The 25,908-nt window shown below is 37.6% G+C and overlaps 2 protein-coding genes across 3 annotated transcripts in view; both read left to right on the plus strand.

The window, feature by feature from the left end:
- Positions 1-2,978: 2,978 nt before the first annotated feature.
- Positions 2,979-25,908, plus strand: part of ZNF215 (zinc finger protein 215) — a 29,303-nt gene continuing 6,373 nt past the window's right edge. The window contains exons 1-5 of one of the 2 annotated variants that reach the window (XM_002754966.6): positions 2,979-3,280; positions 11,287-11,763; positions 20,488-20,570; positions 21,975-22,107; positions 22,439-22,534. In XM_002754966.6, coding sequence (XP_002755012.3) covers positions 11,364-11,763; positions 20,488-20,570; positions 21,975-22,107; positions 22,439-22,534 — 712 coding nt within the window. In that variant the 5' untranslated portion in view covers positions 2,979-3,280; positions 11,287-11,363. The remainder of the gene's footprint in view (positions 3,281-11,286; positions 11,764-20,487; positions 20,571-21,974; positions 22,108-22,438; positions 22,535-25,908) is intronic. The other variant, XM_078340421.1, reaches the window with a different exon arrangement.
- The window catches only part of NLRP14 (NLR family pyrin domain containing 14), a 128,002-nt gene continuing 124,532 nt past the window's right edge, over positions 22,439-25,908 (plus strand). The window contains exon 1 of the mRNA XM_017977872.5: positions 22,439-22,534. The gene's annotated coding sequence lies outside the window, so the exon portion shown is untranslated. The remainder of the gene's footprint in view (positions 22,535-25,908) is intronic.

Consider the following 25,908-nt stretch of genomic DNA (forward strand, 5'->3'; position numbering starts at 1 on the left):
CCACATATTACATTCTCAATAAAAATGCGTTCAATGAATAAATAAGTGGTCTAAGGAAAACTGTTGGTTTAAGTTAGGTCCAGTCTTCACTACATCTTTTCCTAAATTCAGGTTGAGTATTACTTATCCAAAATCCCTGGGGGCAGCTCTGTGTTTCAGATTTTAGATTTATTTTTCTGATTTTGAAATGTTTGCATATACTTTTTTTTGAGACAGAGTCTCACTCTTTCACCCAGGCTGGAGTGCAGTTGTGCAATCTTGGCTCACTTCAACCTCTGTCTTCAGGGTTCAAACAATTCTCCTGCCTCAGCCTCCGGTGTAGGTGGGATTACAGGCATGCACCACCAGGGCTGGCTAATTTTTAGTAGTGATGGGGTTTCACCATGTTGACCAGGCTGGTCTCGAACTCCTGACCTCAGGTGATCCGCTTGCCTAGGCCTCCCAAAGTGCTGGGATTACAGGCGTGAGCCTCTGTAGCCGGCCAGTATTTGAATATACATAATGAGATACCTTGACATGGAAACCAAATCTAAACACAAAACTCATCATATTTTATATACAGCTTATTCATATAGCCTGAAGGAAATATTATACAATATTTTTAATAATTTTGTGCAGAAAGCAAAACTGGTATACATTGAACAACCAGAAAGCAAAGATGTCACCATCTCAGCTACCCATGTGGACAATCTCTGGTTTTTGATATCACCATCATTTCTGACTCTGGATTTATATGTTATCTATAAGCAATCACTTATTTACAATTATTCACACATCAATACTAGACAGTAAAATATGACATACCACTAACACAGTGAAAAATATAATGTATTCAGGGTAACTAAACAGCATGGCAGCATCACAAGAATATCTGGGGACAATGAATCAACTGTGTGTTGTGCACCTGTGTGGTGACTGCAACCCATTGCATGAGGTCATCTTTGGAATTTTCCATTTGTAGCATCATGTCAGTGCTCCAAAAAGTTTGATTTTGGAGCATTTTGGATATTGGATTTTCATATTAGGGATGCTCAACCTGTAAATACAGACATGTTAATCCAGAAGAGCTGGATTTCATGATGATAGAAGAAACGGGGTTTATAGCAAACATTCCTATGCATCCTAAGGAGCTAGTCCCACATGGCTTCAGAATCCTTCACCTTTATAAGAGTCATATTGTTACGGTTTGAGTATATCCCCTGCAAAATTCTAGTAATAAAATTTAATGGCAAATGCGATAGTATTATAAGGTGGGGCCGTTAAAGGGTGAGTGACTAGGTTATAAGGGTTCCTCCCTTCCTAAATGGGAATAAGGCTTTATTAAAAAGGTTTAATGCAGTTGTGGGCTTTCTTGTGGTTCCACGTTGCCTTCTATCATGGGAGGGGACAGCATTCCTCCCCTCCAGAGAATGCAGCAATAAAGCACCAGGCTGGAAGCAGGTAACAGCTCTTGCCAGATAACTGAACATGCTGGTGCCTTGATTTTGGAGTCCCAAAATCAAAAACAGAAATTTCTGTCCTTTATAAATTACCCAGTCTCTGTCATTTTGTTGTAGTAGCACAGACTAAGATAGGAATGTTGAGACAAACCTTATAAAGTCGTATCATTTAAAAAACAGCTTGATTGTTAGTAAGGTGATTGTAGCCTGAAAATTACCCTTGTTCAATCGGTGGACCTTTGAAAACACTGGTCAGAAACCTTATACCTCTGAGAGGTGTTAGAGTAAAACTAGTCATTCTCCCTCTTACTTTGTGCCTCTTCCATTTCCTTACCTCTTAATTGACTGTATACCATGCTCGAGCCTGTTTACTGGCAACACTTGGAAGTTAAAATGTTTATTTCACCTAATTAGTTAAATATGACTTTTATAAAGATCAAGGCCCTCACAAATGATTCATACACCACAGGAATCAATTGTGGCACAAAACCATATACCCAATTTTAGAAAATGTTATTCCACAATTCCGTCATAACCCGTTAATGGCTAAGGCTTGAAGGATTGAGTCGGCAACAATGGGATAAGTATGAAGTGACAGAGGCTGAAGCCCCACCCTGCCATCTCAGTTTCAATAAATTTTGGGATGATAATAATCTCTATCTTAAGTGAAGTGATAATAATTACATGAGATGACATCTATAGTATGTTTATGATTTAAGAAGTACAAAGTAGGTTAGCAAAAATTTCTAGTTGCCAGCTTGCTTTATGGTAGTCGATTCGTGACCTAAATATAAAGCTGTCTCTGGTTTAAGTTCTTTCACTTTGCTCCTACAGCACTGTCTACCTGCCTCTAAGCACTAATCATGTCATCATGTACTTAATGCCACTGAGCATTCTCTCCTCTGTGACACACACATCTCTTCCCTCTGGGTCTCCACACCCACCGGATTTTCTCCTACCTCTCAGGCTGATCCTTCTCTCTCTTTTTTGCATGTCCACCTTCCCGACTCAACCAATGCTGTTGGTGTTCCCCAGGCCAATCCCAGCGCATTTCCTTCTATTCTATTTTCTCTCTTCCTCTCTGTCCCTCCCTCTGCAATCCTCTTCCAATGGAGGGCATCAATCAGTATCTACCTGGACTGACACAAATTTTACAGGCCCAGATATCTCTAAAATCCCAGAAGCCTACATCCAATGCCTAATTGACAATGCTTCGGGATGTCACAAAGTACCTCATTCTTAACAAGCCAAAAGTAAACAAAGAACTGCAAGACCTCTTCCATACAAACTGAATGAATGAATCTGCGAACCAATAAACCAATAAAGACCATGTAAGACACCAGATTTCTTGTTGAAATTGACATTGCTTTTTGATTCCAGACAAAAAGCGTGTGGAGAACAGAAATGTGATTTGGACTAGCTTTTCCGTAGTGGGTAAGCGCCGGAAGTATGACGCTCGTTTCTTTTAACCACCGGAAGCGTAGCTTGAGTCCATCCACAGGGCCAGAGTTGCAAACGTGCGGCGTGGGCGGGGCCTGCAGAAAGGGGCGGAGCTTGAAAAGGCCTTGTCTACCTTACCGACCCGGGTCGCGGGGGCTCCTGGTGGTTCCTTCCACAGCTGGTGCGCGTGCGCAAGAGTGTACCGAGGGTGTGTCGTGGCAATTTATGAAACTCGAAGAGGGCACGGAGTTGAGGGTTCGGCGAAGTCAGGGGTTCCTAGTTGCAGCGTGATTACCAACGCCAGCTCCCTTCACTGGCCAAGACAGCGATTCCGCGGCTCCTCTGAGAACTGGCGCTTGGGCGTGACGGATCGGGCCCCTGGAGAGGAGCAGTGCTCACAGGTATCACCCTCGTCAGCGGGCTGTGGGGCGCGGGGGCGTGGAATTGGGAATCGTCTTGCGTAACGTGCAGCTCCCCTCAGCTTGCTTGCAGTTAACCTATTCCCACGCTGCCCTCCAAGGTCTGTGTAGGAGAACCTGGAGGAGAGCGCGAGCTGACGAGGGGGATGGAAATGTGGGCTGCGGAAGGAAGACAGGTGTGAGAGTAGCGACAGAGGGCTAGGGTTAGGCGGCGGGACGGCTGGAGTCAGGATCCAGCTCCGCTAAAATAAGGATTTAACCACACTCCCGGCGCCTCTTCCATTCTGTAATAGGGGCAGTCTCCAGACTCGCAACGTGGTTAGTATATTATGATCAGCTGGTTTAGGAATGGCTGGTATTGATGCCTCATGGGAAAACCAAGTGTGACTGGATCGATCAACTGGGAAAGTAAATGGGAGTTTTAATTAATTCCGTATTGCCTTGTTTTCCCATTCATTCCTGGCCACCTCCCTAAAACATTAAAAAACCTCCAAGTGTCGTACTTATTTCAGTCACTTATTCGCAAACTGTTTTCTGTGCCTCTTTTCTGAGCTAATCTCTCCAGGTGGTTCTTATCTCAAGCAGCCGTCCTACCTACCACTTGTTTGATTAGAAATAACCCTCTTCACAGACAGATACTACCCCTTCTCCATAATGAGCAGCTATTCAAGTTCCTGGCGGCCATAAAACGATAGAACCTGTGCCACCTGGTAATATTGGTCTAACCCTCCACTACGACGTTCGGGTCCCTCAACACAGTAACACTGGCTCCATGTCTTAATCTTGAATCCCACCGTTATATCAGAGACCTCTATTTAGTACTTCGGAGTTCAAATGTTGTATTTCTTGGCTTTGTATATTCCAGTGTTCCTCACTTAACAGACCATTTAAGCTACTTGGAGTCATGTCACACCTTGGATCTCTATCATCAAAACTGTTCCACCTCAGAAATTTTTTTTTTCTTTTAATTTTACTTTAGATGTATACTATATCCAGCATTTCTCCCCATGTTATCCCTCCCCACCCTCCCACGTCCCTCCCCACCCTCCCACGTCCCTCCCCTACCCCCGCAACTGCCCCCAGTGTGTGATGCTCCTCTCCCTGAATCCACGTGTTTTCATTGTTCAACACCCACCAATGAGTGAGAACATGCACTGTTTGGTTTTCTGTTCTTGTGTCAGTTTGCTGAGAGTGATGGCTTCCAGATGCATCCAGGTCCCTACAAAGGACACAAACTCATCACTTTTTGTAGCTGCATAGTGTTCCATGGTGTATATGTACCACATTTTCTTTGTCAGTCTATCATTGATGGGCATTTGGGTTGGTTCCAGGTCTTTGCTATTGTACATAGGGCTGCAATGAACATACATGTGCATGTGTCTTTATAGCAGAACGATTTATAGTTCTTTGGGTAATGGGATTGCTAGGTCAAATGAAATTTCTATTTCTAGATCCTTGAGAAATTGCCACACTGTCTTCCATAATGGTTGAATTAATTTACACTCCCACCAACTGTGTAGGAGTCTTCCTATTTCTTTACATCCTCTCCAGCATCTGTTGTCTCCAGATTTTTTTAAGCATGGTCATTCTAAATGGCATGAGATGGTATCTCAATGTGGTTTTGATTTGCATTTCTCTAATGACCAGCGATGATGAGCATTTTTTCATATGTTTCTTGGCCTCATATATGTCTTCTTTTGAAGTGTCTGTTCATATCCTTCACCCACTCTTGAATGGGTTTTTTTTTTTCTTGTATATCTTTTTTAATTCTTTGTAGATTCTGGATATTAGCCCTTTGTCAGATGGGTAGATTGCAAAAATTTTTTCCCATTCTGTTGGTTGTTGGTTTGCTCTAATGATGGTTTCTTTTGCTGTACAGAAGCTCTGAATTTTAATTAGATCCCATTTTTCTATCTTGGCTTTTGTTGCCAATGCTTTTGGTGTTTTAGTCATGAAGTCCTTTCCTACGCCTATGTCCTGGATGGTTTTGCCTATGTGTTCTTTTAGTGTTTTTATGGTATTAGGTTTTATGTTTAAATCTTTAATTCATCTGGAGTTAATTTTAGTGTAAGGTGACAGGAAGGGGTCCAGTTTCTGCACATTGCTAGCTAGTTTTCCCAACACGGTTTATTAAACATGGAGTCCTTTCCCCATTGCTCATTTTTGCGAGGTTTGTCAAAGACCAGATGGTTGTAGATGTGTGATGTTGCTTCTGGGGCCTCTGTTCTGCTCCATTGGTCTATATCTCTGTTTTGGTACCAGTACCATGCTGTTTTGATTACCATAGCCTTGTAGTATAGTTTGAAGTCCAGCAGTGTGATGCCTCTGGCTTTATTCTTTTTGCTTAGGATTGTCTTGGCTATGCAGGCTCTATTGTGATTCCATATGAAGTTTAAAGTGTTTTTTTCCAGTTCTGTGAAGAAGGTCATTGGTAGCTTGATGGTGATAGCATTGAATCTATAAATTACTTTGGGCAGTATGGTCATTTTCATGATATTAATTCTTCCTAATCATGAACATGGCATGTTTTTCCATCTGTTTGTGTGCTCTTATTTCTTTGAGCACTGGCTTGTAGTTCTCCTTGAAGAGGTCCTTTACATCCTTTGTTAGCTGTATTTCTACGTATTTTATTCTCTTTGTAGCAGTTGTGAATGGGAGCAGTTGATTTGCCTCTCTGTTTGTCTGTTATTGGTATATAGGAATGCTTGTGATTTCTGCACATTGATTTTTTATCCTGAGACTTTGCTGAAGTTGCTTATCAGTTTGAGAAGATTTTGGGCTGGGACAATGGGGTCTTCTAGATATACAATCACATTGTCTGCAAATAGAAACAGTTTGACTTCCTCCTTTCTTATTTGAATACTGTTTATTTCTTTTTCTTGCCTGATTGCTCTGGCTAGAACTTCCAATAATATATTGAATAGGAGTGGTGAGAGAGGGCATCCTTGTCTAGTGCCTGATTTCAAAGGGAATTTTTCTAGCTTTTGTCTGTTCAGTTTGATATTGGCTGTAGGTTTGTCGTAAATGGCTTTTATCATTTTGTGATACATTATGTTGATACCTAGTTTATTGCCACCTTGGAAATCTTAAATGCAGCATTGTATCCTGAATGTCTCTCCCTGTCCTAGCTCTATAACTATTTACAGTGAGTAATTCATTAATTTGTGTTTGTCACCTATAAACTTCCCAGTATATTTGTTGCTTTTTATATTTCCTGAGTTGGATATTTAATGCATCTCGTATAAGGCTTTTCCATTGCCTAGCAGGAGCTTCAGCTGTGCCCTTTAGATTTTGATGTACAATATTTTTACTTTTTTTGGTTTTTAGATGCTTTGCAATAGTACTTTTGATTCTCTGTTTTATTTTAGAAGCAAACATTTGAATTTTACAGTAGGTGAAATTGTTTTTCCTATGTGGTGTTAATTTGTTAATTTCCGGTTTTGCATTCTAGTAATAAATGTGGTTTCCTATACTCTTGTTTACTATTAAGGATTTTCTGTTTGGTAGTCTAATAAATAGCTTCTGTAACCATTCCCACAGGTGTTGAACAGAAACTACATTTTATCTAGTTTTATTTATCTATTAGACGAAGCATATCCATTATACTATTACTTTTTTGACTTTATCTGTCAAAGTCTTAGTTACCTAATGTCCCATTTCTATTGTATCATTGTTGACTTCATTTTTTGTTTTCTGAGAATTTTGCTAAAAATGTTTCAAGTATGTTATACATTTAAGGACAGTTGTATTTCATTATGAGTTGTTATCATCTGGTTTCCTCTGTCTAATGTGTTTGTACTTTAAATTCATTATAATTTTAATTCACTACACTTTTGCATTTTTTTTTAAGTTTGCCTGGTATTTAAAAAAAATCCTTTTACTTTAGTTTTGGAGTTCTTTTGGGTTGGATGTCTTTTGAGTTTTTATGTAATTTGAGTTTAAATTTTTACCCAGTACATTTTTTGTTGCAATAAATGTCTTTGCTATTTTTACTTTTTAGCATAAAGCCTTTTTTGTTTTGTCTTTGACATGTAACCTGTGACCTTGTATTTTTTCTCTCTCCATTTATGTTAATTTCAAAGTATCTGGGCCTGTAGTTCATTTTTTTTTTGTTGGACTCACTTCAGGACTATTTCATCAGTCATATTTAAGAGATCTCTCTTGGCTGGTGGCTTACGCCTGTAATCCCAGCACTTTGGGAGGCTGAGGTGGGTGGATTATCTGAAGTCAGGAGTTGGATACCAGCCTAATCAACATGGTGGAACTCCATCTCTACTAAATATAAAAAACGAGCTGAGCATGGTGGCGTATGCCTGTAATCCTAGCTGCTTAGGAGACTGAGACAGGAGAATCGCTTGAACCAGGGAGGCAGAGGTTGCAGTGAGCTGAGATTGCACCATTGCACTCCAGTCTGGGCAACAAGAGCAAAAACTCTGTCTTAAAAAAAAAGGAGAGAGAGATTTTTGTTCAGTGATTGTTCTTTTCCCATAGGATTTTGCTTGTTTTCTTTAATTGGGCTTGTGTGTAGAGGTGGTTCTGATTTGTTTTCTGTGTCAGGTGGGACCATGAGTCCTCTAAGTGGGCCTTTCATCTGCAGAAAACTTCACTGAGTCAGCTGCCCCCTCTTTGTTGCTTGTTTTGTTTTGTGTCTTCATGGAGTAAGGGCTGAGTGGTATATTTTTGGAGCCTGTAAGGATCTGTCTGAAAATTGTTAGTGTCCCCAAAAAATACAGTTGCATAAACCAAAGGTGGAGCTAATTAGGCCAGATCAGGAGTGTCGTGGATGTCAACAGTTGTGGCAGGTTTTCAGTCTATTGTCTTAACTGTGGGCCTTGGCAGATGTAAATGTGGAGAAAGATTGACTTTTGTTACCGATTTGGGGAGATGTTAGGGAGTACTCCAGAGCGATTCATTACAGGCAGCACTTGTTTCAGGGCCACTGGATGCAATTTTCTATTCACTGAGACCCAGGAATAGCCTATGAAAGGCACCATTGCCCTTTTTCTCCCTCAGCCATGACAAGCTAGATGGGATCTTTGAAGCCAGAAGGCACCTGCCTTTGTGGCTTTTCACTTTCTGTGGGAAATCCTTTGGGGAGTTTGCATTCACAGAGGAAAAATGTTTCTAAATAAATTGAGTGAAGTTACAGGAAAATAGAGAAAATAGTATAACAGAGTGTCCATATATCCCTCCACTCATTTTTCCTATTAGTAACATTTTATATTAGTATAGTACATTTGTTACAATTAATAATACTACATTAACTAAAGTCCATGTTTTATTCAAGTTTAATTTTTACCTGATGTCCTTTTTGCTGATCTGGAATCCATCCAGTATACCACATTACATTCTGTCTTCATGCCTCCTTAGGCTTCTCTTAGCTGTGACAGTTTCTCAGACATTCCCTGTTTCTGATCATGCTGACAGTTTTGAGGGAATATTGGTTAAGTATAGAGAACCATCTGTTGGATTCTGGTGTTTTTGTCATTATTAGACTGGGGTTATGGGTTTAGAGCAGGGAGATCACAGAAGTAAAATGCCATTTTTATCACCTTGTCTTAAGTCTGCATACTGCCAACATGACTTACTGCTGTTGATGTTAATCTTTATCACCTGGCTGAGATAGCATTTGTCAGGTTTTTCTACTGTAAATTTACCTTCCCCCTCCCCTGACCATACTATACTCTTTGGCAGGAAATTCCTATGCAGAGCCCATACTCAAGGGATGGGGAGTTATGTTCTATCTCATGGATGACTGAGAATTTGCATAAACTATTTGGAATTTTTCTGCATAGGAGATTTGTTTATTCTCCCCAATTTATTTACTTAATAAGTTACCATTTATATTAGTATGGCTTATGAGTTTTATTTTAATTATTTGAATTATAATCTAATATTTATTCTGTTGCTTATATTGTTCCAGATTTGGCCATAGGGAAGTCTTTCATTTGGCTCCTGTGCACCTTTAATATACCCCAATAAATGTTTTAGTTTTATTTATGTTTATTTTTTGAGCATTTCTTTATGTTATTATAAGATACCCAGTGCTTATCTTGTATGACCTCAGTCCTAGAATGAGCCATTTCTCTAAGAAATCCTGGTTCTTATTGGAGAACAGTATCAGAAACCAAGATCTGGGAGCTAATTGTTCTTTTGCTGCTGGGCTATTCTTGCTTCTAGACCTACTCAGCCAACAGAGCAAGGAAATATGTATTTATATTAATCTATGTATATATACATATCTGTAAACATTTCTGTATGTAACCATCTTCATCTAAATTGAGCCAAATACAAGTTCATACTTAATCTCCAATGCTAATCCATTATCACATGGATGATTTTAGCCTCCTTCCTTTGTTATTTGTAAATTTCTAGTCAAACATTGAGAAACCTTGCTTTCACCATTAATTTGCCACTAAGCTGTCTTTTCATAGTTCTCTGTATATCCTATCCCCTCTGTATATCTGTTCACTAATCCTTATTTGAATGTTGAATGATCTATTCAGGTAGGCATTGCCATGGACAAGGTCACACAAACTTTTGGTCAGTAAGATCTACAAACATTGTGCATATGATCTATTGAGTGCTTACTGTATGTCAAGAAATGAGATGAGAATTTAATCCTATAATTTGATCAGATATTGTTACATCCATTTTACAGTTGAGAACACAAATGGGTTAATATAACTTGGTCAGCTTAATACATATAGTAATTAGTACAGCTGGGATATAAACTGACTACAAAATATGTACTCTCATTCACTATATATTGCCTATAGCAGAGTTTCTAAACCTTGGAATTATTGATACTTTGGGCTGGGTAATTCTTTGCTATAGGGGGCTATCCTGTGTAGGATATTTAGCAACATCCCTGGCTTTTACCTCCTAGATGCCAGGTACAGTCTCTAGCTATAACTATCAAAACTGTCTCTAGACATTGCCAAATTTCCCCTGGTGGCAAAATCTCCCAATCAAGAACAACTAACCTTAGACGATTATAATCAAAATGATGCCTGAGTAGTAAATTGCATCTGGACTTGGAGAACTGTAAATCAAATAGAAAGCTGTATCTGGACTTCCCTGAATGTAGTGACTGCTATAATTTGGCAGGCTCTTTGGGGCAACCCTAAAAGTTGTCCTCAGTTGTTATGAGAGATATTGGCTCCTAGGGGAATTCTTTTGAGTCAGAGTGTTTCCTCTACCACGTTTATGGGTCTTATCTCCCTGTACTTGCAGAGACTCACATTGAAGAAAAGTGAATATTATTCTTTTGCTACCAAGTTGTTTTTTGCCTTCTGAGTAAATTGGTGCCGAATATGACCTGTGGTAGTCTTGCAAGTCTAAATGTTCAGTTGTGCCTAAGACTCCCTGGTGGGCATTGCATACTTGTCCATAGTGAGTCCTAACAAATAAAAACTTTTAATTGTAGTCAGAGACTATACTTTTTTATTTATTCCTAATAATAAAACAGTTTATGGATATTGTTCTAGTATATTTTAAATAATTGCCTCTTACCTTTCTCATGCTATTGCCAGTTTTACTCATCTTACAGAATTTTATTGGCATTTTAATGAGAACTTGGGGAAAGGTTTTTCAGTCACATCTAGTCAGAAGCCTTAATATCCTACCTGAAGATTTGTGTTGCTTAATTTTAAAGTAAAAATTATTTGCTACCTGATACAGAATAAAGCTAATTGCAATTCAATTATGAAGTCTTTTTAAATCCAAGGACTGTTTCCTTTATCATTTGTTTTGAGATGTCTGTGTATCTGTGTGTGTTTCTCTGTCCTTTGGGAAACTGGTTAGGAGAAAGGGAAAGCATATTTTCTCATTCTAAGAAAGAAAAACAAAAATAGAAGGAGAATCCATGATATGTATTTTTTCTTCGGCAATTTTAAGAATATTATTTATGTTTTAATGCTATACTAATAGATGTTTGTTACCTGTGGGTTAATTTCTATCTTTTTTTTTTTTTTTTTTTTTTGCAGGTTCTTAGCTCAAGCGCAAGAATTACTGCAATCCAGTAAGGCAGATTTGAAGTATTGTGGGAGTTCTATTTAGGAAGATGCAACCTCTGAGCAAGTTGATGGCTATCTCAAAACCTCAAAACCTGTCTCTACATGAAAAAAGAGACTTTCTGAGAGCAGATCTGTCTTGGCAGCAGGAAACCACCCCTGTCATGGAGACACAGGACTCTGAGGCATCTCGTCAAAAGTTCAGACATTTCCAATATTTGAAAGTGTCTGGACCCCATGAAGCCCTGAGCCAACTCTGGGAGCTCTGTGTTCAATGGCTGAGACCAGAGATTCATACAAAGAAGCAGATCATTGAACTGTTGGTGCTGGAACAATTCCTGGCAGTCCTGCCTGAAGAAGTCAGGACTTGGGTGAATTTACAACATCCAAACAACAGTAAAGATGTGGTGACTCTCATGGAAAATGTGATTGAAATGCTTAAAGATGAAGGTAAGAATATAAAAAAATTAGAGGTAAAATACTTGACCTTTCCATGTGAAGAGAAGTTATCTTTTTTTGAAGTTAGAAGGTATCAAGTGCCAGATATTGAAGGAGTTTGTATTACTGTATTAGGAAGCCTTAACTTTATTCTGTAGGTAATAGAAATAGAGAATTAGATCTCACAGACTGGGAAAGGGAGTGAGACAGCTGGATTTGCCAGTTGAAAATATTATGTTGACATCAATTTAGAGCAGGAGTTGGCAAAATATGGCAAACAAGCCAAATCTTTTTAAAATAAAGCATTATTGGAACACAGCTATGTCAATTTACATTTTGTCTATGGTTGCTTTTGTGCTATAACCAGAGTTGAGTACTTGTAGCAGAGACTGTATTGTCTGCAAAGTCTAAAATATTTGTTATCTGGCCCTTTTTACTGACATCTCTTGTAAAGGAGAGAGTCTGAGGATTCTGAAAATAGGAAAACCAGTTAGGAGACTATTGTGATAGATTAGGTGTTAGAGAATGAGCTTTGGGAAAATAGGAGTTTGAACCGAGAGGAACTATAAACGTACAAAAAGGATACATTTTGAAATAAATTCACATGTACTGGCCTGCATGAGTGGAATTTGGGAAAGGGGAGAAGGGTGTAATACTTTAATTATATGGTAAGTTTTATTTGAGGCCCTTGTGAGATTTTCACAATGAATAAACCAATATATAGTTAACAATATGGCTTTAGTGTTCAGAGAAGATTTGGAAGCTTATAGGTATGAACAGAGAAGTAGGAGAAATACAAATCCTTAGAGAGATCAATATTTAAGAGCTCATCTAGATGTAATTGTCAGTTACAGGAAATACAGATGATAGTGGAACATGTTAAACTATACCATGGTAATACCCTTTTTAAAATCCAAACTGGGAAACTATAAGACAGTCCAGTTTTTAAGGGAATTGGGAGGAGTATGGGAAAGTGAAATAGAGATATATATCTTTTAAGTTTTTTAAATCATGTGAACGTGTGGACCTTATAAGACATGAGGCCGTGACTGGATACTTGCTGAGGAATTATTGACTGGGGACAGTGACTATGTTGATATTGTGGTTATAGTTAGTCTTTAAAAAATATTTTTTTAAATGTGCAAAAGAAAAGCCAGGTAAACAGCCTAGAAAGAAATAATTTAGGAAGTCAGAGAACCAGAAAAGATTGGTATCTGAGTTTAAAAAGGAGAAATTTTCAAGAAGTGAATGTTCAACAATGGTATAACAAAAAGGTCTTATTAAGATGAATATTAAAAGTAATTTACTGAAATTGTTGATTAGGAGGAATTTTAAGCTTTAGTTTGAGCAGTTTTAGAGGATTTGAGGGGTGCTTATTTGTAGTGAGTTGTATTAGTTTTCTATTGCTACTGTATTAAATTGCCACAAACTTGTTGGCTTAAAACAACATGAATGTAGTATTCTACACGTCTGTAGATCAGAGATCCAACATGGGTCTCCCTCAGCTAAAATCAAGGTAATGGTGGAACCATTTTCTTTCTGGGGCTTATGTTCCCCTTCCCCTGTCTTCAGAGCTAGCAACAATAGACCAAGTCCTTTTTAAACTGCTGCATCTCTGATGCTTTATTCTGTTGTCACAGCACTTGCTCACTCATGGTGCTTCTTACTATTTCACCACACTGGGAAAAGTTCCTCACTTTTCAGGATTCATGTGATTAGCTTGTGATCACACAGATAATTCAAGATGATCTCCCTCATCTTAAGGTCCTTGACTTTAATCACATCTGCAGAGTAACTCATGCTATGTATCCAAGGACTAAGACATGGATATCTTTGGGGGCTGCTATTCTGCCCACAATGTAGATTAAAAAAAAAAAAAGCATGAAGTGGGAATGTGATCATGATTATAGACTATTCTTGAGAAATCTAGTAGAAAAGGAAAATGAGAGGTTGCAGGGTAATATAAAACTGAAGAAAGGCTTTTGGTGGTTTCTTTGATTTGTCTGGTGCCTTTCTGAAAAGCCTGCTCGTAGGTCTTGCCCTAATTTTACCTAGCTCAAGTCACTCAGGACTGAGATGGCTACCTGGGGTGTATTTGTTAAAATCATGGAAATGTATTAGCTACTGCTGTCTTAGATAATAAATAACTGTTGAGATGTAGAACTAACCAAAAAGATTAGGAGGAAAGGCTGGAGAATGATATGCTTTGAAGGAATAAGGGATTATGAAAGCTCCCACATTATATCTGAAAATCTGGAAGCTTGGTGACATGTTCAGAAAGACCTAAGAAAGCCCTAAGCCTCACCTCTAGCTGACCTTCAGGTGCTACACAGGAAGTAAAGACTAAGGTAGAGTTAAAACTGAGTGTTGAGCGTGCCCTAACACACACAATGCATCTGCAGAGACCAGGTGATGGCTTTTGTTTTTGATTTTGTTTTTATATTTCAAGGCATTTAAGAAAACCTCTGTGGAGTGACAAGCTTACCACTAAGCTGAGGAAACAGAGATTCATGCAGGTACACACAACATAGAATATAGACTTTACAAAATTAGTTCAAAAGTTAATAAATGAGCAATGACTATAACAGTCAGAGCCTCAAAATATATGAAGCAAATACAGAAGTGAAAGAGAAATAGTTCAACAATAATAATTGGAGATTTCACTTTTATTAACAGATAGAAATATTAGAAAAAAGATTAAAAAGGAAATAGAAGACTTGAGAAACACTATAAACTGGCTTGAACTAACAAATATACAAAGTGTTCTACACCAAAAACAACAGAAGATATGTTTTCAAGTATATGTGGAATAGTCTCCAGGATAGACCAAATGTTAGACCAAAAAACAAGTTTCAGTACATTTAAGTAGATTGATATTCTGTAAAGTATCTTTTCCAACAGCAGCAGAATTAGAAATCAGTAACAGAAGGAAATCAGGATAATTCACAGATAAGTAGAAATTAAAAGTCACATAATCAATGGACCAAAAAGGAAAGCACAAGGGAAATGAAAAGATATTTTGAGAAATGGAAACAAAAATACAACATATCAAAACTTATGACATACAGTATGTCATAAGGCATGGCTCAAATTATGGCTATAAATGCCTACATTAAAAAAGATCTCAAATAACCCTCCAGCTGAAGGAACTAGAAAAAGAAAAACTAAAAGCAAGATGAAGAAGGTAAATAAATATTAGAGCAAAGATAAATGATGTGGAGAACACAAAATAATAGAACCAACAAAACTAAAGTTGGTACTTTAAAAAGATCAGCAAAAGTGACAAAGGTTTAGCTACACTGATCAGGAAAAAAGGACTCAAATTACTAAAATCAGGAAAAGCGGGGACATTACTACTGACCTATGAAAGGGCTCATAGAATACTATGAGAAATTCAATGCCAAAAAATAAGATGCACTTAGATGAAATCCACAAATTCCAAAAACACAAAGGACCAAAACTGACTGAGAAGAAATAGAAAATCTGAACTCAACTCACCAATAACAAAAGACTGAATTAGTTAATTGTAAACTTTCAACAAAGAAAACTTAAAGATGATATGGCTTCACTGGTGAATGCTACTAAACTTTTGAATAATTAACACCAATATTCTCAAACTCTTTCAAAAAATGGGAGGAACACTTACTAACTTATCCTGTGAGGCAAGTATTAATCTGATGCCAAAGCCAGACAAAGGCATCACAAGAGGAGAAAATGGCAAACCAAATCCAACAGCATTTTAAGAGGATTATATAAAATGACGTAGTGGAATTTATCCCAGAAATGCAAGTATGGTTCAACCAATGAAAATATATCAGTGTCATATTAATACATCATATTAATACAGTGAAAAGGGAAAATTACAAGATTATCTCAATGGATGCAGAAAAAGCATCTGATAAAATCCAATGCCCTTTTATGACCAAAAAAGAAAAAAAGATAGGACTAGAAGTGAGCTCACTCAACCTGACAAAGGGCACTTAGGAAAAACCCACAGTTAACATTGTACTTGATGAACTTGATGAAAAGTGAAAGCTTTGTCCTTAGAATCAGGAACAAGACAAGAATGTCCATTCTTGCCACTTATATTCAATGTCATACTAAAGGTTCTAGCTATTGAAAGGAAGAAGTAAAACTATCTCTACTGGCAGATGATACACTCTTATATTACCAAAATTCTAAAGAACCCAGTAAAAAACTACTAGACCTAATAAATTCAAAGTTGCAGGATACAAGATCAACAAAAAAAGATGATGTCTCTATAGCAATGAACAAACTTAAAAAGAAACCAAGAAAATAATTTCATTTATAAAATGTGAAAAACAATCAGAGGTATTGGACTTGTATGCTGAAAACTACCAACAATTGTTTAAATAAAAGACCGAAGTAAATCCTGTGTTCATATATTAGAAAACTTAATATTCTAAAGATGATAATACTCCCAAAAAGCAATCTACAGATTCAAATGCAATTCCTATCAAAATCCCAGCTGCCATTTTTTTTTTTTTTGGCAGAAATAGACAAGCTGATCCTGATGCTCATATAGAATTGGAAAGGACCCAAAATAGTCAAACTGCCTTCATAAAGAATATAGTTTTAGAATATATACTTCTTAATTTCAAAACTTACTATAAAACTGCAATAATGAAAGCTATGTGGTATTGGAATAGAATTGTGAGTCCAGAAATTCATACATCATGTCCAATTAATTTTTGACAAGGGTGCCAAGACATTAAATTAGAAAATAATAGTTTTTCAAAAAATGTTTCCGGGACCACTTGTTTCCATATTCAAAAGATTGGAGTAGGGGCCTTACCTCATATTATGTACAAAAAATGAACTCAAAATGGGTCAATTGTCTAAATATAAGAGCTAAAATCATAAAATTCTGAGAAGAAAATACAGGAATAACTCATCACCTTAAATTTGGTAATCAATGCTTAGCTATGACACCAAAAATACAAGCAACAAAAGAAAAAGTAGATAAATTAGACTATCAAAATTAAAGACTTTTGTGCATCAAAAAACATCAAGGCAGTGAGAAACGTACAGAATAAGAAAAAATATCTTGAAAATCATATCTGATAAGGGTCTAATATCAGGAAAATATAAAGAACTCTTACAATTTGATAACATGATAAGCAATACAATTTTTTAAATGGATGAAAGACTTGAATGGATATTTCTCCAAAGAAGATATACAAATGCCCCAAAAGCATAGGAAAAAAGTTTCAGCATCATTAGTCATTAGAGAATAGCAACTCAGGACCATGACACCCACTAGGATGGCTATAACAAATTACAAAAAAAGGAAAAAGAATGAGGTTAGCTAGGATGTGGAAGAATTGTTTGGAATTGTATATTGTTGGGAATATAAAATGGTTCAGCCACTGTGAAAAACAGTTTGATGGTTCCTCAAAAAATTAAACATAGAATTACCATATACCCCAGAGAATTGAAGACCCATATTCACATTATAAAATAGAAACAAGGGCCAGGTGCGGTGGCTCGCACCTGTAATCCCAGCACTTTGGGAGGCCAAGGTGGGCAGATCACAAGGTCAGGAGATTGAGACCATCCTGGCTAACACAGTGAAACCTGGTCTCTACTAAAAATACAAAAAATTAACTAGGTGTGGTGGCACGCGCCTGTAGTCCCAGCTACTCAGAAGGCTGAGGCAAGAACCACTTGAACCCAGGAGGCAGAGGTTGCAGTGAGCTGAGATCATGCCACTGCACTCCAGCCTGGATGACAGAGCAAGCCTCCATCTCAAACACACACACAGACACACACACACACACCTCCAAAACATGCTAAGTGAGAGAAGTCAGACAGAAAAGGTCACATATTATACAATTCAATTTATGTGGAATGTCCAGAATAGGCAAATTCATAAAGACAGTATGAGGAAAGCAAGTATATGGGAGTGACTCCTAAATAAATATGGGGCTCTTTCTTGGTAATGAAAATGTTCTGGAATTAGATAGTGGTGATCATTGCACAACATTATGAATGTATTAAAAGCCACTGAATTGTATGCTTTAAAATAGCTAATATGGTGAATTTTATATTATATGAATTTTACCTTGTTTTAAACTTAAAATCTAAGCTTCATAGAGAATGAAGTGACTTCATGAGAGGCATGATAGAATGGGAGAAAATGAAAGAATTAATTTAGTGTAGTAGGACTCTGATAAAAGTTGGAGAATATGCAAAAAGCAAGGATGTGAAAATTGAAAGGATAGGAAGATACATTTTGCAATTGATTTATCCAAGTTTATTTTCATGGTAGGATAGTTCTAAGTAATAAATATCAGGGTATGAACAAGGAAGTAGATTGGTTGCTGATGGTTGTTAGAAATAAGAAAGTCAAAGGTCTATCAGTCTGGGTCTATCAGAAGGGTTGTCTGTGCCAGTGTTGAAGTTACCTATTAAAGGACTCTCAGGATTTGGAGTGGAAAGCAACAATGTGAACCAAGTAACCAAAGTTTTTATTAGCCTAGTACAATTACTTTAGTGTTGGTCATTCACAATATACTAGGCTCTCTGAGGGCAGGTATTTGTGTATCTCACATAGGAGATAGTAAATGTGTGTTGAAAAAAATCAATGTGCAACAGCTTAATACATTACAAGATCAAGAACAGTATAGCTAAATGGCATAAACCAGTAAGCAATATTTTTGCATGAGAGAAAATATGAGAAAGTGGAAGGGAGGTACAAGTATATCAGAACAATTTTCAAGATCACAGTGATTAGAGGATACAAAAAGGTGCCTTTGATGATGATTTAGATAAGGGAGAAGGAAGAGACTACAAAGAACTTGAGACTGTATATAGATTTTTCTTTTAATGGAATGAGCTCTTCAGAGAACACAATGTAAGAGTTCAAGAAGGGCAGGTCAGCAGGGAAGAAGTAAGGGAAGAAAAGGATCTTCGGAGAGCAGTAAACAAGAGGATAGCTGATTGGAGGCATTTGCACCTTTCCAAGATACCTCAAATATTTCAAAGAATGTCAAGAATAAGAAACAGTATTGTATTGACTGTCCTAAAGATTATGGAATGGAGCAGATTGACATTCCATGTAGTGTTACAGACCTGAGTAAAGTTAACAGATATTAGAGCCAAGCTCACACTTGTAATCCCAACTCTTTGAGAGACTAAGGCAGGAGGATCACTTGAGGCCAGGTAACATTGCAACACCCTGTCTCTAAAAAAAGAAAAAAGAAATTATCCTACCATGGTGGCATGTGCCCGTAGCCTTTGCTGTTCAGGAGGCTGAGGCAGGAGGATTGGTTGAGCCCAGGAGTTTGAGATTGTAGTGAGGTATAATCGCACCACACTGCATGCCAGCCTGGACCAAGCGAGACTGTGTCTCTTAAAAAAAAAAAAAAAAAAAAAGGTTAACGAACCACAATCTTTGCAGCATTCACATGGTATGTTACTGAGAAATTTGGATCTTTGTTTGCCTTTATTTACACAGAGTCTCACTCTGTCACCAGGGCTGGAGTGTGGTGGTGAAATCACCACTCACTGCAGCCTCCACCTCCTAGGCTCAGGTGATCCTCCTGCCTCAGCCTCCCAAGTAGATTGGACCACAAGAACACACTCCCATACCTGGCTAATTCAGTAGTATTATTTTCAGAGAAGGGGATGCCCCTATGTTGCTTAGGCTGGTCTTACATGCTAGGCTCAAGCATTCCTCCCACCATGGCTTCTCCAAGTGTTGGGATTACAGGTGTGAGCTACCACGCCTGCCCTGATGTGTTTTAAGAAGTCCCCATGCAGTTGTTTACATTATCGTTGAATCCAATTATACATTTATAATGGAGAATTAATGCTTACTATTATAATGCTGCATGGTTCTAAGATTTTTGGGGGTTTCAAAGGTCACTAAAAGTTTTTTAAAATGCAAGTGGAGACAATATAGATTTACCAGCTCCTTTTAAGTAAAAACATTTTTAAAATCAATATTTAACACATTAGAAGACATTTTAATGTCAAAGAAAGTCCCTTATCTTGAATAAATGTAATGTTATAGCAAACTTACTACATTGTTTCTACTCTTTTTATTTCACCCTGAATCAGTGAAAACTTCATCACAGACCAGCATTAGTCCATAGTCTGGCACTTAAGGATTACCAATGTAACTCATGAATCTTCCAGAGTGGCCCTTGGATAAACTTCTCACTGAATGACTGGATAAGAGAATTGGTTCTCCTTCAGAATTTTATGTCTTGAAAAAAGCGATAGTTCAAGGTGGACAGGTTGTTTAAATCTATGTATAGTAAGCACATAGCAACTTACAGGAAAACAATCTTTGAACAGAATTCTCTCTGGTGTGTTTGAGGAAGGGATTGATTGGACAAAATATTATTAGTTCCAAGTAGAATTACAGCCTGTGATGGCTAAGCTATAGTTAGGCTTTAGTTACGACAAAATTGGTTATTTTTTAGAATCTGCTATAACCGTAGATGAGGTCTGAAAATATTATTTTGTCCCTCTTTCTGATTCAATAGATCTCAAGCCCTGGTAGCATATCAGAATCACATTAAAATAAAAAAAAATACAAGATCTAGGCCTGACCTTTGAAGATTGTGACTGATGGTAGTGCCTGGCATTATTTTTTCAAAGTTCTGTGGATAATTCCTGGTAATATCATATTAAAACAACTATAATTATTAGAGGTTGCTCCCGGGCAAAACTTGTCTCCCTAATATTTTCCTTCATCTTCCTCAGATACACCCTGCAAGGACTCTGTGCCCCAGAAGGCGAGCATCAAGGATAAAATGAAGGCTGACTCACTAACAGGCAAACCACAGGTGAATTAAGATTCTAGTCTTTACTGAACATATATGCTTGTTTTTAGTATTACCCGCCTTCACTTTTTTGACCTTTGAACTTTGCCATGCATGGTTCCATCCAAGGACATGAGACTTTAATTTTCCTACAGGACATTGGACCTGTTTTAGTTGGTGATACACTCTTAGCCAGATACTCTCTGTGTATCTGTTCCCTCAAAAATATAGTTTCTGTTTTATCTTTAGAAGCTATAGATGTAGAGTCTACTCAGAAAATGTTGAGAATTAAGGCTCAAGAGTAGAATCCAGAGCAGTGTCATTTACTAGGCAAGAGTAGAAGAAACCTCAAAGCATACTAAAAAGACAGGACCAAAGATGTAGGGGAAAGCTAGGGAAACAGGACATCGCTGAGGCCAAGGGATGAGAATATTTAAGGGAAAAAATGCTTTAAAAGGTCAAGATAATACAGTCCAAGTAGTGTCTATTCACTTATTGTGGCGATACTAAAATGCAGAGGAATCTAAGCCAGATTGTGGTGTGTTGAAGAAAAAGGAGGTGAGGCAGCAGACAACTTACTCGTGAAGACTGGCTTGAAGGAGAGGAAAGGAAGATGTTTATATAATTTCAGTGTGATTGAAAGTGCCAATAAAGACAAGGTTGAGATGCTAGAGAGAGTGGAATAATTGATGGTGTGATACAGGAGAGAATTAATTCATTAGCCAATATTTTATGTAGTGCATAGTATGCCAAATACTTTTATGAGGGTTGAAAATAAGATTGATAAAATGAAATTCCAGCCTTGTGAAAATCGCATTCTAGTAGAGGTATACAGGCAAATACAAGCCAAATAAGATAATTGTAAATAGTAATAATTATTACACAGAAAATAAACAATTGTAGTTGTAACTGATTAGCAGGGAGGATACTTTGGGCAGTCAGGCAATCTTGCCTATTTGATGAGTGACATTAAACTGTGAGTCCCAAATGATAAGAGTTAGTAGGCAGCATTTCTCAAAGAAAATGCGCTACCTTTCCTCCCAGCAGAGCCTAAATTTTCGTAACAAATTTTCCTCAGAACTCTACAAACTCTTCCTGTTCTGAACTCCTTTTATGTAAATTATTTGTTCAGCATAATAATTTTTCGTTCGACAGTTATTTCAGTTGTCTTTCCCTCAACCATAATGTAAGCTGCTCTAGAATAAGGACTGCACTTCACTTTTTTTTTTTGCAGCCCTCACAGAGTATATATAATGCCAATTTGATTGGCCCTTAATACAATTTGATTTTCATCACTTAGAAACTAAAACATTGTCCTATCAATTCCTTGTGTATTCTGGCTCCTACCCTATTCCTTCAAATCCATTCCTCCTCTGGTAGTGTTTTGGGGAATGACACCTTTGATTAAAAAGGAACTTAATGTTTTAGGAACCAGTGACATTCAAAGATGTGGTTGTGGAATTCAGCAAGGAAGAGTGGGGGCAACTGGACTCTGCTGTAAAGAACCTGTACAGGGATGTGATGCTGGAAAACTTTAGGAACCTGAATTCATTGCGTAAAGGTGGTTTCTATATGTTTACCTAATCTGTCAATTTAGTAGTCTCTTCCTACTGCTAAAAGCTATAGGACTGCTGAAATGGCTATGTTCACTTTTTGGGTCTGGGTTCAGGCTTGCTAATATCCTTTGGACACAGTAGCAGATTTTCTGACTCTTAATCTGGTTGAAGTTCTTTCTGATATTGAACCAGAGAAACACAAGTCCATGGTGCTCTTCTGGCCTTACCCTTCAGCAGCTTAGATTACTGTGTTGAGATATAATTATCTTCCCTACAAAAATGTCTGAAAGTGTTATATATGTTAGCTGTTATTCTTTTTATTTTCTCCACGAACAGCACATCTACTTTCCAAACCAGTTGAGAGCCTTGAGTTGAAGAATAAGAAGAAAAGATGGATAACGGAGAAAGAAATATCAAGGAAGACTATTTCTGGTAAGAACCAGATAGATATGAGGCCATAATAAGAAGCCTCTCTTTCTTAAATATACAGATAATGTGCAACCTAATCTTTGAATTGTTAGTTGGGAAGGAGATAGCAAAACCTACACTTTGGGGGGAAAAATACATCATTGCCTTTCGTTCACAGGTTCTTTTTCTTATGTGGTAAAATAGTCACATAAGGTTAAGGATAGGATCACAGACACTTAAAGCTGTGTGACCTGAGAGAACCTTTGTGCCAGTTTCCTCATCTGTAGCATAGAGTAATAATAATACCTACCTTCTGGTTACTGTGAGTACTAAATGAGTTGGTGTGCCTAACACACTTAGAACAGTATGTGGTCTGTGGTAAGTGCTACATCAGTGACTATTAGCCAACCTAACATTGAATGTTATTCTGTATTTTTTTTTATTGCATTTTAGGTTTTGGGGTACATGTGCAGAGCATGCAATACAGTTGCGTAGGTACACACATGGCAGTGTGTTTTGTTTGCTTTCCCCCCTTCACCCACATTTGGCGTTTCTCCCCAGGCTATCCCTCCCCACCTCCCCCTCCCACTGGCCCTCCCCTTTTCCCCCCAATAGACCCCAGTGTTTAGTACTCCCCTCCCTGTGTCCATGTGTTCTCATTTTTCATCACCTGCCTATGAGTGAGAATATGTGGTGTTTCATTTTCTGTTCTTGTGTCAGTTTGCTGAGAATGATGTTCTCCAGATTCATCCATGTCCCTACAAACGACACGAACTCATCATTTCTGATTGCTGCATAATATTCCATGGTGTATATGTGCCACATTTTTCCAATCCAGTCTATCATCAATGGGCATTTGGGTTGATTCCAGGTCTTTGCTATTGTAAACAGTGCTGCAATAAACATTCGTGTGCATGTGTCCTTATAGTAGAATGATTTATAGTCCTTTGGGTATATACTCAGTAATGGGATTGCTGGGTCAAATGGAATTTCTATTTCTAAGGCCTTGAGGAATCGCCACACTGTCTTCCACAATGGTTTGACTAATTTACACTCCCACCAACAGTGTAAAAGTGTTCCTTTTTCTCCACATCCTCTCCAGCATCTGTTGTCTCCAGATTTTTTAATGATCGCCATTCTAACTGGCGTGAGATGGTATCTCAATGTGGTTTTGATTTGCATCTCTCTGATGACCAGTGACGATGAGCATTTTTTCATATGATTGTTGGCCTCATATATGTCTTCTTTCGTAAAGTGTTTGTTCATATCCTTTGCCCACTTTTGAATGGACTTGTTTGTTTTTTTCCTGTAAATCTGTTTGAGTTCTTTGTAAATTCTGAATATCAGCCCTTTGTTAGATGGGTAAACTGCAAACATTTTTTCCTTATTCTGTATTTTAAAGAAAGTAAATTGACTTTATACTAGAGTGATTTCTAGTAATCTTCCATTTTTCCTTTTTCTTTTTTAACCCTATATCACTTATTTTGATTTCTGGAAACAGAGTTCTCACTGTGTTGCCCAGGCTGACCTCAAACTCCTGAGCTCAAGTGATCCTCCCTCTGCAGCTTCCACTGGAGAACTTCTTAACTTTTGTCTTAACTCCCTATTTTCATCATTTTTAAAATTCTTCATTCTTGTTAATACTTTTTATAAGAGAAAATTATTGTGCGATTAATATAAGTTCTAGTAAGTATAGAGAAATAAAACAAGGAATATAACTCACCCAATACTTCACTCTCCAGAGATATGTAGTATTAAGTTTTTTTAAGCCATTTTCTTTCTTTGTAATGTTGTATCTCTGTGGTTTCTGAAGATTTCTCTTCTGAAATTGTGGAACAGTTTTCAAAATTTTTCTAAAAGTCATCAGGAATATGTCATTTTATATCCTGCTCTTTTCACCTAAAATGCCATCATGAGTGATTACCTGTGCCACTAAATAATCTTTGAATATGTGGTTTCCAATTCCCATATAATATTCTATTATATCATAATATATTTAACCATCTCCCCGCCCCTCCTCTGTTAGACTTTTAGGCTGTTGCCCATTTTTCAGGCATGTCTGATAACTTCCATAGGATACCCTATTAGAAGAGGAGCTTGACATTAAAGAATATAAATGCACTTAGTTGTCTTGTTATGTTTTGCCAAATTGCCTACAGAAAGGTTATACCAATTCATACTCTCACTAATAATAGAGTATTATTATCGCTTTATTATCATCCTATCAAACACTGGGTATTATTTACCTGAATTCTTTATTAATTTGAAAGTCAAATTACTCTTTTCTCCCTTTCTAAAATAAATACCCTCCGTCCCCATCCCCATTGTGCTTTGGACTTCACTTCTCCCTATCTTTTCTCACTTACATTTTTACCATTTCTGTCTCATCTTTCCATCAGCTTTTTAACCTTTTTCTGGTCATGACTAATTTTTTTTTAAATGTTTATTTTTGTTTTACTTTAGCTATATACTATATCCAGCATTTCTCCCTGTGTTATCCCTCCCCACCCTCTCCACCCACTGTCCCTCCCCTACCCCCCACAAACTGCCCCCATTGTGTGATGTTCTCCTCCCTAAGTTCACATGTTCTCATTGTTCAACACCCACCTATGAGTGAGAACATGCAGTGTTTGGTTTTCTGTTCTTATGTCAGTTTGCTGAGAATGATGGCTTCCAGATTCATCCAGGTCCCTACAAAGGACACAAACTCATCATTTTTTATGGCTATGTAGTGTTCCATGGTGTATATGTACCACATTTTCTTTGTCCAGTCTATCGTTGATGGGCACTTGGGTTGGTTCCAGGTCTTTGCTATTGTACATAGGGCTGCAATGAACATACATGTGCATGTGTCTTAATAGCAGAGTGATTTATAGTTCTTTGGGTATATACCCAGTAATTGGATTGCTGGGTCAAATGGAATTTCTATTTCTAGATCGTTGAGAAGTTGCCATACTGTCTTCCACAATGGTTGAATTAATTTACACTCCCACCAACTGTGTAGGAGTGTTCCTGTTTCTCCACATCCTCTCCAGCATCTGTTGTCTCCAGATTTTTTAAGGATGGTCATTCTAACTGGTGTGAGAGGGTATCTCAGTGTTGTTTTGATTTGCATTCTCTAATGCCCAGTGATGATGAGCATTTTTTCATATGTTTGTTGACCTCATATAAGTCTTCTTTTGAAAAGTGTCTGTTCATATTCTTCACCCACTTTTGAATGTGGTTGCTTGTTTTTTTTCTTGTATATCTGTTTTAGTTCTTTGTAGATTCTGCATATTAGCCCTTTGTCAGATGGGTAGATTGAAAAAATTTTTTCCCATTCCATTGGTTGCTGGTTTGCTCTAATGATGGTTTCTTTTGCTGTACAGAAGCTCCGAATTTTAATTAGATCACATTTG

This window comes from Callithrix jacchus, chromosome 10 (genome assembly GCF_049354715.1).
Source record: "Callithrix jacchus isolate 240 chromosome 10, calJac240_pri, whole genome shotgun sequence".
In the NCBI taxonomy this organism is placed as follows: Eukaryota; Metazoa; Chordata; class Mammalia; order Primates; family Cebidae; genus Callithrix; species Callithrix jacchus.